Source organism: Monomorium pharaonis, chromosome 8, assembly GCF_013373865.1.
Source record: "Monomorium pharaonis isolate MP-MQ-018 chromosome 8, ASM1337386v2, whole genome shotgun sequence".
Lineage (NCBI taxonomy): Eukaryota > Metazoa > Arthropoda > Insecta > Hymenoptera > Formicidae > Monomorium > Monomorium pharaonis.
Genome location: NC_050474.1, coordinates 14241287 through 14256375, shown reverse-complemented (window position 1 = coordinate 14256375; position 15089 = coordinate 14241287). Strand labels below are relative to the sequence as shown.

The 15089-nt window shown below is 36.4% G+C and overlaps 1 protein-coding gene across 2 annotated transcripts in view; it reads right to left on the bottom strand.

Annotated features, from left to right (window-relative positions):
- Positions 1-15089, bottom strand: part of LOC105836806 (Bardet-Biedl syndrome 4 protein homolog) — a 222488-nt gene that overhangs the window by 63750 nt on the left and 143649 nt on the right. For both annotated transcript variants that reach the window (XM_036291581.1, XM_036291580.1), the window contains exon 8: positions 5758-5929. In XM_036291581.1, the coding sequence (XP_036147474.1) occupies positions 5758-5929 (172 nt within the window). The remainder of the gene's footprint in view (positions 1-5757; positions 5930-15089) is intronic.

The following is a 15089-nucleotide window of genomic DNA, read 5'->3' as shown; positions in this document are numbered from 1 at the left end:
GCGCATGCAAGGGTAGTATTGTGAGGGATGGAAAAGTGTGAAAGGAAAATCAAAAATATATAAGAACAAAAATATATTTAATACATTTATTATTGTTCTACATATTGTACATATTAGTACATTAGTACACATTTATAAAAAAAATATAACAAATATTTTAATAATTAGATCCAGAACTCTTGGTCTGGATCCATGAGCGGTATCGTGTCAAATAGACGCCGCAAGTCAAACACGTCCGCCATTCCAAACTGTCCATACGAGTGATCAAGGAAATTGTCGTTCCATTGTCTGTTGTTATTTCAAAAATATCTTTTCCAGAATTTTTCTTTTACATTAATGTATCCGCGTATACGGATATCTTCAGGATAAATTGTACGCTAAAAAATTATATTTTTTAAAAATTCTTTTATATTTAATTACATATACTTTATATATATTAAAACTTACTTGTTGTTCTATGGGCTCGCGAATGGAAATCAATCCGCCTCCTCCTAGGGGAATGGTTGTAACAGTGCTGCTGCTACTAGGTATCTCTACATCTAGTCTATTGTAGAGTAAGAGCCGCTGCTGCGGCGTCCCGTCTACGTACACGTACTAAAAAAAATATTATTATTTACTTGTTTACACATTGCACTGCACATACACTTGCACTAACACTTATACTTACACCTTGAGTAGGATATTCAATTGTTACCGGTTGCATCTTGAAACTATACTGAAGAGATTCGACAAAACGAAACTTACTGCGGTCTCCAAAAATACGGGAAAATGCATCCCTACTCTCTATGTAACATCATAATCATCTCCTACACCACTATGTACCTTCCCGCAGACAGAAGTATCCAAGGGTCATGACAATAGAAGGAAATGATGCCTCAATAAAAATTTAGCGCCGACGAGACATTAAAGTTTTTTTCTTTGGCAAAAAATATTAGGAAAGTGACAGCAGCAAAAATCGGTTTCCTAATAAAAATATCACATTGACATTTATACGGTTGTCTTCTAATAAGTGCCAAGTATCTAGAGCAGGTTTTATTGCAGCTCCTTCTTCAAAGAAGAAAAAGGTGCTTATTGTGAAAAAATCGGCACCGACGAGGCAAACAATATTAAATAAACGGCAGCCCGAAAAATTGTTTTCTTAATAAAGATTATCGATACTGATCTAAGGTCGTTTCCTAATGAGACACCTTGTTGACAAGTATCTAGGGCAGGGTTTTATTGCGGTCCCTTCCCCCTCCCTCCCCAAACGGACCCTTATGCGGTCCGGTTCTTCCCCCGCTTCCGCGAGACGTCATCCCCCGCGCCTACAAATATCCCCCGCGCCCCGCACCCCGCTCGTTGCCCCATGGAGCGATACCGGCCTCTTATACCTACTAACTAAATTGTTTACTAAATCGCACTTGATAAAATTTAGTATACACACACAGACTTTCGGGCAAACTTACTCGGAAACAGACTTGAAAACGTCTAAGGGATGCTCTAAGAGTTTTACTTATATATACTTATTTGTAAAGTCACGTGACTTTTGAAAAGAATTTCAGAAAAAGGGAAAAAGTCCTACTAAGCTTTAACATGTTGCGAGACGTTCAATTAAAAGAAATTTTTTAGGTATAATATTAAATGTAGACTACAGTATCCGAATGCTATATTTTTATTTTTTAATTTAATATTTTTTAATAATTTTAAAGTTTATAAAATCTAGCAGCCTGATATCGGCGCTCGCTAGCAGCCAAGATAAGGGCGCTGCTTATACGATTAGTGTAGTGAGAGAGAGAGAGAGAGAGAGAGAGAGAGAGAGAGAGAGAGAGAGAGAGAGAGAGAGAGAGAGAGAGAGAGCGCAAACTGTAAATGGGGTAGAATATACGTAATATAATTTTTATTATTTAATTATTTATAATTTAAATTAGAGTACATATAAATATATAATCTAACTCAATTTATAAATAATCAAATAAAAATTACATTACATACATGAAATAATAATAAAGTCTTTTTACCTGAGCGGTGGTGGCGACCCCTGAGCACAAAGGACTTTCGAAAACATGTTGAGACAAGTTTCTCATTTGTTAGAAAAACATTAAACAAAAGAAATTTGAAATTTATGACGTGGTCATTCGTTGTAGGGAAGCAATAAATAAAGAAAATTTATGACATGGTCATTTATTATAGTGACAAGGGATTCAAAACAAAGGAATTTTTAAGGGATCAAAACAAAGAAATTTTGAAATTTGTGACAAGGTCATTTGTTGTAGGGAAACAACAAATAAAGAAAATTTGTGACAGGGTCATTTGTTATAGTGAAACAATAAACAAAAGAAAATTTATGACAGGGTCATTTATTATAGGAGTACAATAAACAAAAGAATATTTATGACAGGGTCATTTATTATAGGAGTACAATAAACAAAGAATTTTGTAATTTATGACAGGGTCAATTGTTATAAAGAACAATAAGAACAAAAGAATTTTGAAATTTATGTGACAGGTAATTACCCCCTCCCTCATCCCCCTTCCTCCAATTCTATTATTTGAGTCCGAACTCTCCTAGTATAACTACTCAGAAGCAGAGCGGAGAGCAATTGCGACCAATATCTTATTTTAGTCATCGCACAACTATTACAGAATTCAAGTATCATAGCTATGAGCTCGAGTGCTTAGCTGTCGCGTACGCGATCAAGAGATTCCATGTCTATCTGTTAGGCATACGATTCAAAATCGTCACCAATTGCGATAGTTTCCATCTTACTCTCAGTAAGCAACCAATCAACCAGTGTATAGCTTGGTGGGCAATGGTGGGTTTCTACAGCAGTACGATTATGAAATAATACATCGCTCGGGCAAGCGCATGGGACATGTAGACGCCCTTAGCAGGTGTAACAGTGTACTATTAGTATTGGAAGACAATACATTTGAGTAGATACTTTCGCTGAAACAAGATCGAGATTCGGAGATTTGTAAAATCTGTGATAAACTAGAGAAAGATGAGGATTAATTATACGAATTAAGAGATGGACTCGTGTATCGGAAAATTAATAAAAACAAGCTGTTATTTTAATGTTCTGGAATCTATGAAAAGTAACGTAATCTGTACTTGTCACGATAATCTTGTCACGTAGGTGTTAAAAGGTTGTCGCGAATATTGTAAAAGTGTACTGGTTTTCTGATACGCAGGAAAAAATAAAAAATTTTCGGGAATTGCTTGAAATACATCAAATTTTCCGCGCCTAGTGGAAAATAAGAAGGGTATTTGCATTGCATCCCGAAAGGGAATTTACCATTCCATACATATCATGTAGATTACTACGGATTCCTCGAAAAAACGGACAGAGGTTATAAATACACTGGCGCAAAAGAAAACGAAACAAAATTTTTGATCGATTTTTAGGCAATCTTCAAAGTGATGCAACTTTGCGAAAAATCATCCAAATTACATGCACTTTTTTTTAAATTAAGGGGCAAAGATTTTACTTTGAGAATCCCTACGCGAAAGTTTGTTAAGTGCGAACCTTTTGTATCGCATAAAAACCAAACATGTGTTTTTTAATTGAAAAAAGTAAAAAGTTTGTTATCATTTTACACAAGTTTCTCGTTAAAATCTTGCTAATATTAATTCAGATTCTTAAAGTTCATTCTTTTCTAAGCAATTTAAAAAAAAACGTCGATACGATGTTTTTTGTTGATTGCACGCGAGTTTGAAATTTGCACTGCATTTTAAGGTATTTTAGCGAATAAATACGGTATTTTTTGAATATCATGAATTTTGAGTATCAATATAATATTGCACATTGATTTTATTTGTGTTGAACTCAATCATACCGTTGTCATCAAAGTGACCCAATCTGCACCACGTGGAGAATAACGATCGGATTTTGTACATCATATAGCTCTGAAATTCATCGGTGGAAATTTGTACTTACTGATCTGAATATAACGGATAGCTGACGCACCAATTTCACTGAAGTCAACAGAAGATCACATTCATCTATACTCATAAACCCACATATACACGTAAACATACATATACACATACTCATACATAAAAAATAAAAGTTCAAATTTTATTTTAAAAAATCAGCCTTTTCAGGGCCACATGATGTTCAAAATCCGATCGTCATTCTCTACGTGGTGCAGATCGGGTCACTTTGATGACAGCGGTATGATTGAGTTCAACACGAATAAAATCAATGTGCAATATCATATTGATACTCAAAATTCATGATATTCAAAAAATACCGTATTTATTCGCTAAAATACCTTAAAATGTAGTGCAAATTTCAAACTCGCGTGCAATCAACAAAAAACATCGTATCGACGTTTTTTTAAAAATTGCTTAGAAAAGAATGAACTTTAAGAATCTGAATTAATATTAGCAAGATTTCAACGAGAAACTTGTGCAAAATGATAACAAACCTTTACTTTTTTCAATTAAAAAACACATGTTTGGTTTTCATGCGATACAAAAGGTTTGCACTTAACAAATCAAATTTTCGCGTAGGGATTTTCAAAGTAATCTTTGTCCTTTAATTTAAAAAAAGTACATGTAATTTGGATGATTTTTCGCAAAGTTGCATCATTTTAAAGATTGCCTAAAAATCGGTCAAAAATTTTGTTTCGTTTTTTTTTTGCGCTAGTGTATATATTACCCACTATCGACGCGTTCACAAAATTTGCGCGAGTCTACCCATGCAAATCTATGACCTCGAGCGAAGTTATAAAACATTTAAAAGAACATTTCCGATGTTACAGTAAATCGCGTCGCCTTATAAGCAATTGAAGTAGTGCATTTACGTCGGACGAATTTAAAAGGTTTATGAAAGAAGAATCAATTGAACACGTCTTGATAGCTGTCGGTACTCCGCGTGCAAACGGACAGATCGAAAGATTGCACCGTGTCCTAACGCCTATGCTTGCGAAATTGAGCGAGTCACCGGATAAATGGGATCGAATAATTGACTCCGCCGAATACGCAATTAACAATACAGTTTGTCGATCAACCGGAGCTACTCCTAGCAAATTATTATTTGGTTTGGGTCAATTAGGGCCAGTGAATGATGCTCTCCGTTCACAGTTAGGTAACCAAACCGCGGAGGAAAGAGACTTAGAGGAACTGCGAGAAACAGCTTCCTAGTTTGTAAGACTGATGTTTGTAAGACTGTATTTCAGATGTATTTGTTATATTATATTTACATGTTGCGTTAAATAAATCGGGTATATTCACTATCGGTTACTTTACATTGTCTTGCGTTGCTTATAAGGAGTTATGCTCGTAGCGCTATGACCGGGACGGTTATCAGTCAGAATGGACGAGTATGAGGATCAGAATCGTTTAATTGTCTATTCCGAAGAGCGTGAGTGTCTCGAATGTGTGTGCGCTGTTGCCGAGTCGTGAACAAAAACAAAACGCTGAAAGAAAAAACGCGATCGCACCTTCGTTACGGAGCAGAGCAAGAACTTTTATGCACTTTTACCGTGATATTAAAATACGATTCCATTAATTCAAATTATTTAAAAAATCTCTAAAATATGAAGCAAAATTGTATTTTTTTATTGTTTTGTGCTAGTGTCAAGATTTTTTAAACGTAAAAGCACGATAGCGTAATTTAACATTTGAAACAATAAACATTAAATTTTTATATTCTTTTAATTAGCTCCATCCAGGAATCTTCTTTATCCTGGACTCTGGGCTCTAAGCTTGTGTTACCATTAGCTAATTACGGATCTGATTACAAAAATTTGAAGATTTTATTTTCTACTCACAACCCAATAATAGATACGGCGTAGGATTTTTTGGTCCAGCGCTGACTGCAGCACATAAGTAAATTGCAGCGGATGCAGGTTGCCCAGTAGTAAGAAAGACGATTCCCAGATTGCATGAGGGAATACAAGACATTGGACTTAAATAATGTGCTCGTTTTAACGAGCTAATAGCCTGTAAAAAGAATATAGCAAGCATACAATATATGCATAACAAAGTTGACCGCCAACATTCGTTAAATTGTACTTGGATGTATTAATTGTACTTAGATGTATTATAAATGTTATGAAATCATAGCTTTAATTTTTGTTATGTTTAATGAAAATTAAGTTTTTCATTCATATTCTGTGCTAGCAATATGCTATTAATATTCTTTACACTTTCTGTGGATATTCTATTATAATTTGAAAACGCTAAGTTTGTTGAATAAGTGCAAAGAAACAGACGCACGCGCGCGCGCGCGCGCGCGCACACACACACACACACACACACACACACACACACACACACACACACACACACACACATTATATATGTGTATATAATAGTGTGCTTTTATCTTACATGATTATTGTTACTTTTTTGTTGATAAAAAACATGCGAAATGAATTCAAAGTTAATAGAAAAGAAATGAGAGTTTGCTAGAACTTTGGTTTATTTGAATTTAAAGTTGCAGAATTTTTTAAAGAAATCAGAGATTAGAAGAGTGAAAAAAAGTAAATAGTGAGATGGAAATTATTTACTTTAATAGCGCAAATTAACGATCGGAATTAATGTAAGAATCTATTTTGAAAAGAATAAAGGAGAAGGTGGTAATATGGCCACTATAGATAATATAACCACCATATTATCTCCATTATTAGGTGACAAATTCTAGTAATTAGCATTTGTTTAGTAGCATGCTATTATATACATAATGACATTAATATGATAAAACACAACAGTCAACATTTGTTATAAGATATTTTCATTTTCGAGAATTTCGAAACTTTTTTAAGGCACATTTTAACATTTAATTACACATACTTCTTCATTCTTTTTAAGCTGAAATGTATTACCACCCAAATGTATATACACTTGAATATTTTCTTGTTATTTAACCCTTTATTCGGTTGAACATATTTCGAATTATACAAAATTAAACAATGATATAGGATTGTGATAATATAGCCATCTAAACGTGCTAGTAATATGGCCATTTTCGAGATCTCTATATCGAGAAAATTCGACAAATCGATTGTCATTGTACCGTTAACCTATAATTCGCGTGACATGTATGATTGCAAAAGAAGATTACGCAAATATGTTTTATGAATATTTTACTTTTTACAATTACCACAATTATGTAACAATATATTTTAAATGCGTTTTGCTTAACGCTTGCATGATTCGTGAGCATTATTTATTTTTGTTTAATATTTAAAATAATAAGAATGAAATAATTTTTCGGTTGTTGCGAACGTTATAACATTAATTAACTCATTAATGCTCAAGCGGACGCATTTTAACATAACTTTCAGCGACTTTATTTGTAACGTTGAAGGTCTACCAATAATTTGAAACGTACCATTTGTTACCTAAAATTTTATGCTCTTTTAGAATCCATCGTCATAATTTGTATAAATAAAGTCCAAAAAAGTTACGGCGGCTTTTAAGTAAAAAAAATTCAAAAAAATCGCAAATACTTTTCCTTTAATATTTTCTTTACGTCAAAATAGTATAAAATTCTAACACTTTTCACAACCATCGATGCACAAAATAGTTTTTAAGAGAATATTTTTCAAATTTGTAAAAAATATCATTTTTATTGAAAAATGGCAGCTGAATCGCAAAAATTTACTAATTGTCTTATTTTTTCCACAATGATTTGAAAATTTCGGATAACTAACAGCTTATTATCACCGAAAATCATGGGATTGATATTCACAGTTCATTTTCATCAAATACGCAAGTTTTAATATGATGATTCAATATGGCGGACTAAAAAGGTGCGAAAATTTGGTTACCTGACAATTTCCATAAAAAGAGAAAGGATATCCTAGGGAAAATGTTGGTAGTAACGAAAATATCCAAGCCATACAATTCAACTTCTGCGGGTTGGGCACACTGTGTAAATAGTAATCTGTTAGTTTACGGAAACTTTGATATATCCGTGCGCGTACGTAAAATAATAAATAATTCATAAATATTTATGAATCAAATATAGTCAGATTTAAAGAAATAAAGGAATGAAATTTCAACAAGGTAAAAAGTTGTATTATATACCTGATATAAATATATATTTTTTAAATATTATATTAAGTTTATTCTAATTATAATAGGAATCATCAAATAAATTTAACATTTTATTTGCAAATTAAGTTTAAATGACACAACCCATACAACACAAAGCTCCGATTAAGCTCTCAGGGAGTTCATTTTGCTGAGCTCCCGAGGAGCTTACAAAATTCGATAAAACAAACTCCCAGGGAATTCGTTTTGCTGAATTTCCGAGAACCTTACAAAATTCGACAAAACAAGCTCCCAGGGAGTTCGTTTTGCTGAGCTCCCGAGAAGTTTACAAAATTTGAGAAAACAAGCTCTCAGAAAGTTCGTTTTATTGAGTTTTCCAGAAGCTTACAAAATTCGACAAAACAAGCTCCCAGGGAGTTCATTTTGCTGAACTCCCCAGAAGTTTACGAAATTCGACAAAACAAGCTCATAGGGAGTTCGTTTTGCTCAGTTTTCAAGAAGTTTACAAAATTTGACAAAACAAACTTCCAGGGAGTTCATTTTGCTGAGCTCCCGGAGAGCTTACAAAATTCGACAAAACAAGCTCCCAGGGAGTTCGTTTTGCTGAGTTTCTGAGAACCTTACAAAATTCGACGAAACAAGCTCCCAGGGAGTTCGTTTTGCTGAGCTCCCGAGAAGCTTACAAAATTTGAGAAAACAAGCTCCTAGGGAGTTCATTTTACTGAGCTCCCGAGGAGCTTACAAAATTCGACAAAATAAGCTCCCAGGGAGTTCATTTTACTGAGCTCCCAAGAAGCTTACAAAATTCGACAAAACAAGCTCCCAGGGAGTTCATTTTGCTGAACTCCCGAGAAGTTTACAAAATTCGACAAAACAGGCTCCCAGGGAGTTCGTTTTGCTGAGTTTTCAAGAAGTTTACAAAATTCGACAAAACAAACTCCCAGAGATTGAACATATTGGGTAAATTAATGTACTGCATGTATAGTCATATAGCCGCGAATAGTTCGCAAGATCGCCACTAGGCGAAGGCACGGCGCTCCTCCTTCTCGTGAGAAAATTTACTCCAAAAGGCTTATAAAAGAAAACCATCACTCACGGCTTACCTAGCAGTTAGTACTTCACTAGCAGCAAAGTGTAGTATATATTGTTTTTGTTACACGAAGAGAGTTTGTGAGCCTTCGCAACTCAGAGACAGCTTCCGAAAATTGAGAAAATATAAAAATACAATTTTTTCCGGCAGTTCCTATGTCCGCTTTTGAGAGCTCCCTGAGAGCTTTATTTAAGCTCGCAGGGAGTTCAGAAATAATGTTTTAAGAACTCTTTGCGAGCTTCAAAATAATTCCCATGAAGCTTCTATATAAGCTCCCTGATAGCTTCATCTAAGCTCTCAGGGAGCTCCCAAAAGCAGACATAAGAGCTCCCGAGAAGCTTATATAGAAATTTACCGAGAATTATTTTGAAGCTCGAAGGGAGCTCTTAAAACATAATTTCTGAACTCCTTGCAAGCTTAGATGAAGCTCTCAGGAAGCTGTATAAAAGCTTCCCGGGAATTACTTTGAAGCTTGCAGGGAGTTCTTAAAACATGATTTATAAACTCCCTGCGAGCTCAAATGAAGCTCTCAAGGAGCTCTCAAAAGCGAACATAGCAGCTCCCAGGGAGCTCCGTGCGAATTTCTTGGAAGCTTAAATGAAGCTTATGAAAAATTTTATGAGCTCCTCGGGAGTTCCCCGGGAGCTCCCCGTGCTGTGTGGGAAAAAAGATAAATTGTTTTTAATATAGAAATGTGTTTTTTGTTTAAGCTATTTTCAAATAGAGAATTGGAAAGAAACCTGTACGAAGTGAAAGGAACATGAAGAAAAAAGATGTAATAGAAAAAATAAATGGAAAATATAAACAAGTATCAGATAAGTTACCATTTTATAACATTGTTTTAAAAAATTATATCAGTGTATCCATTGTAATTGTAGATGCTATTGGACCGATTCTTTTCTTTAATTTTCTTTCAGCTTTAAGTTTGAAGATAGAATACTTCTTCCAGAAGAATCGATGGCATCAATAGTCGAATGTAATGAGTCCTTGATTCTATATGAACGTGTCATCTGTCAAAAGTTTATTGCATCAGCTTAAATCATTTGATATCAGCTTGGACAGATTTTTGTTTAATGAGCGTGACAGATAGGAGCATTAACAATGATCTAGCTTCCCTATAAATATGAACTGAAATGAACTGAAATAAATATGATGCTGAAAACAGAAATATTTATTTGTGATACAAATCAAAATAAAAAAATATATGGATACTTTATTTTTGTAGCAGTCAAAATACATTACAGTGGACACGTTGCTGATCGACAAGCACAATTAATGAAGCAAAATTGAACAAACAGAAAGTTTATTTGTGCCTTTTCCTTTCTACTTGTCCCTAGCAGAGACCGATGTGAACTTAGCACCCAAATAAATAAATAAAAAATCCGACAAAACAGTTTGTTTGTACCTCGTTTGTACCTATTCGTACCGCACTTCATTTCGTTTGTACCTCAAAGAAAAAAAAATGCAGGTTAATTAAAAATGGTTAGCACCCAACACCCATAAAATATTTTAATTTCACTAATGTCATTCGAAAAAGAATCGTGTGTACCCGTTTGTACCTCCGTTAAAATCGTTTGTATCTCAAAGGAACCGGAAGTACAGCCTTTTTAAAATTCGCTCAAGAAATAATTTTGACATTTCTTGAGATATCGCGAAGCGGCCAACGCCATTCGAAAGAGTTCACATAACACCCGTTTGTACCTCTTTCGTTTTTGTTTGTACCTCAAAAGGACCGGAAGTACAGCCTTTTCAAAATTCGCTTAAGAGGTAATTTTGACATTTCTTGAGATATCGCGAAGCGGCCAACGCCATTCGAAAGAGTTCACATAGCACCCGTTTGTACCTCCTTCGTTTTTGTTCGTACCTCAAAGAAACCGGAAGTACAGGCTTTTCAAAATTCGCTCAAGAAATAATTTTGACATTTCTTGAGATATCGCGAAGCGGCCAACGCCATTTGAAAGAGTTCACATAACATCCGTTTGTACCTCCTTCGTTTTCGTTTGTACCTCAAAAGGATCAGAAGTAGAGCCTTTTCAAAATTCGCTCAAGAGGTAATTTTGAAATTTCTTGAGATATCGCCTTCGGCCCCCCCTTCCGCACCCACCCCGTCCAAGTCGTTAACCTATGTGGACTTTACTTTGCTTGCAATGTACATGGATTGTCCATAATATTAAATTTTAATAATACTATCAAATATGTATATTTCTGATTATTGCATTGAGTGTTTCTATTTATGATATACCTATAAATGCTAAAATTGTTGAATGTATGTATGTACATTGTGGGGTTCGTGTGTGACACTTCCCACTTTGAGATATTCCACCGCTTGGAGTTCTTTGGTCGCCCTGAAAAGGGCGGTTTGTCAGAAGGACGGTTTGTCAGAAGGACGGTTTGTTAGGCGTCCTTAGAAGGACGGTTTGTTAGGCTTCCTCGTTGGCCGGTTGGCGCTCACAGTGAGGCAGCGAATTTCTTGTAGAGATCCTGCGGTTTTGCTTAGATCCTGGTGCGGTTGCTTCGTGACTTCTTTCGTGGTGCTCGTGGAGTCACTTCTCGGATGGGGTACTAGGCCAAGAAATGTCGGAACCGCCTGGAGACTTGACTTGGACGCTGGCGTCGGCTTTTGGTCTGGTCAGTGTAGTCTGCGTCTCCACCGTGTGCTGCAGGAAGCGTGGAATCCTATTCTGTGGAATAGGCGGAAGGTCCCAGGTGATGAGCTTCCACTTCAGCCTGGTTTCCCCTAGATCGAGCCTCGGTGTCCGTGTGTCGGTCCGCGACGGTGGCCGCTCTGTTGGTCGAGCCGGCTGGTAGGTCTTCCTTCGTCGAGGCAGGATGTTGCCGTCGAGGCCCGTCGAGCGCACTCCGGTTGGAGGCCCAGTCGTCGAGCACCCTCGAGAGAAGTAACCGAGCACACTCCCTAAGAGAGGCCGGGTAACGAGCACACTCCAAGAAGGAGGCCCGATGTTGTTTTCCGACGAACACACTCCGAGGTGGAGGCCTGTCTAACCAAAAAAAAACTATTACTAAGAGAATATCTAATATGACACTAGAATATTCTCTAGTCTGTGAATCTTGATTTTAAATTAGATTATTCGCGCTGCGGGTGGTCCTTATATAGCTGGACCGCTGCATCTTACTCCGGAGTGCCCTGGCCGCACTGTCGGCTGCGCCCTGCACTACTCGGCTAGCGAGCGCGTGTTGATAGACGCGGCGACGCACGATGAGGGCGGTGAGCGCGCGGCGGTTGATGCAGCGGTGTATGCGGTGAGCGCAATAGTGTAGACGCGCTGACTGGAGTGGCGTATGACCGCCACATGACCCCCTTGGTTGACTCTAAACCCCGTCAAAGCGAATTGGTAGTCGTGATATTCGTCCACTTCTTGTTCGTGTTGCAGTTGAGCTTGGTAGAGGTGTCGGCGTTGATTTTGGCTTATCTGCTGTGGCTTCCTCTTGTGCTAAGATGTAAGCTTGTCAATCGAAACGTTGACCACGCGTCCATTAATGCGAAGTTTGTAAGTTTTCTCTCCTCTGTTAAGGACGTGGTATGGGCCGTCGTAGGTTGGCTGCAAGGTTCCTCTTGTCGCGTCGTGTCTCAGGAAAGCTTGTTGTGCCGTACTCAAATCTTTGTGTACAAAGGTAGCTTTTTCTCCGTGTTTCCTTAGTTTCGGTTGTAGGCTCCTCATTATTTTTTCAAGCTGAGCTGCGAAACCTTCTGTATTGTTTGATGTGTTAGTTTCTCCCAGAAATTGCCCTGGAAGACGTATCGGTTTGCCAAAAATCATTTCCGCCAAGGTGGCTTGTAAATCTTTCCATGAAGCCCTTACGCCCATAAGAACAACCGGAAGTATATCTGCCCACTCTTCCATCTGATGACATTTAATTGATGCCTTCATTTGGCGATGAAACCTCTCGATTATGCCATTTGCAGCATACGCTGTTGTCCGTATGTGTGTTGACCCAGTTAGTTTGGTTAATTGTTTGAACAAATCTAATTCAAATTGTCGACCTTGGTCAGTAGTTATTTGCGCTGGAGTTCCATATCGTGCTATCCAGTTCGTCATCAGTTGTCTTGCTATTGTTTTTGCTGAGATATCTGGTATAGGTATAGCTTCAAGCCATCTTGTGAATCTATCCTTACGGAAAAAACACTCTAATTTTGAGAGTTTACATTCAAAATTGAGTGTTAATACTTGATTTTGGGAGTTTATTCCCAAATTTAGGTGTATACGCTCAAATCTTGAAATTTACACTAAAGATTGAGTGTTTATACTCGAACATTGAGTGTGTACACCCAATGATTGAGTGTTCATATTAAAGTTTGGATTTAAATATTGAATATTTGAAAGTATACTCTCAACATTTGGATATGACACTCAATAAATGAGTATACTTCCAATATAAAGTGTAAACACTGAAACGTACACTCAACATCTATCGGTTGAAGGTATACACTTAATATTGAGTGTGCACTCTCAAACATTGGATTAGAAAATGTTAAATAAAAACAAAAGCAAGAAAAGCAAGTTCAACCGAGATTAAAATTAATCTGCATTGGTAGAAATGGACACAAAACGAATATCTAAAATAAACGTTCAACTATAGAGTGTTCAGCTGGCTTTGAGTATTAATTTGAGTATTACTTTCAACTTGGATGTTTGCCATCTAATTGAGTGTTAATTTCAGTGTTATTCTAAAATTTAGGATTAACATTGAAATTAACACTCAATTAGATGGCGAACATTCAAGTTGAGAGTAATAACACTCTAATTAAAAATAAATTAAAAAGCGAACACTCAAGTTGAGTGTTTACACTAAATTGAGTGTTTACCCCTTGTCCCAAATTATACTCAACTTGAGTATTTTTTTAAGTGTTATTTTTAGTGTTTTTTCTGTAAGTGTATCGATGATCGTCAAGCGGTATTTATATTTTATGGTAAAATTCATAATTATATATGAATTGTTATACCTACGTAGTATAAACAATATGAAATTTGGATCATATACCTTAAATGTAATAAATAAATAAGAAATGAGAAGGTGCCAACGACGGTCATAGCAGATCTTAGTACTAAAATATATTTGCCACATATTTGAAATGCGGAGATAAGACATATATATTTTGAGATTTTTATGTTAAAAGACCAAGGATGATGCCAACTCTGATGGACCTCTACACACTGCCTACATGCGCATGTGAAAGGCTCGTGTGTTCAGCTAGGTTCGCTGCGCATGCGCAGAGCACGCGAAGGGGAAGGTGGGGCATGACTGGCACCCTAACTTTAATTTAAGATTGTAACTCAACGGTTAAAGATTTAAAAAATTTTAAAAATGTAATTAATAGATAGACATGTTTAGAAACAAAATTTAAAGTTAAAAAAAATTTTTTTTCAATTATAGTTTATACAAAAAATCACAAAGTTGTTGTGATGCACTCACACAAGAAATGTCGCAAGCGATATAAGGTGTCAAGTGACATCTCACGGATGAGTATCGCCCCCCTAGTGAAAATGTAAAATCGAAGCGTAAGTCGAATGTAAAGGGAGAGTAATAGAAGCGTTAACAAACATTCTACGAAACGTAAATTGGAACAATGAAATGTAAAAGAAGCGTTAACACTTCTTTTACATTTCATTGTTCCAATTTACGCTTCGTAGAATGTTTGTTAACGCTTCTATTACTCTATCTATTACTCCCTTTACATTCGACTTACGCTCCGATTTTACATTTTTACCAGGGCCGGCCTACGTACCGGGCGTCACACCAGACAATGCACCCGGTTTCTTAATACACAACACTCAAAACATCCTGATTTTGGGATGGAATCTGCATAGCCAGCAATTGCTGGCTAAGCAAGAGCACTGACCGAAGGCCAATGACCGTGGAAGTACTCTCCCCGGTTATATGCCAAAAATCGGTGTATATAAACACCGATGGAAAGATGACGAACGGGCTTACTTGCGTGCCAAACAGCGACGAACGTATGTCGCTTGACATTTTATATTTGTCACGGATATT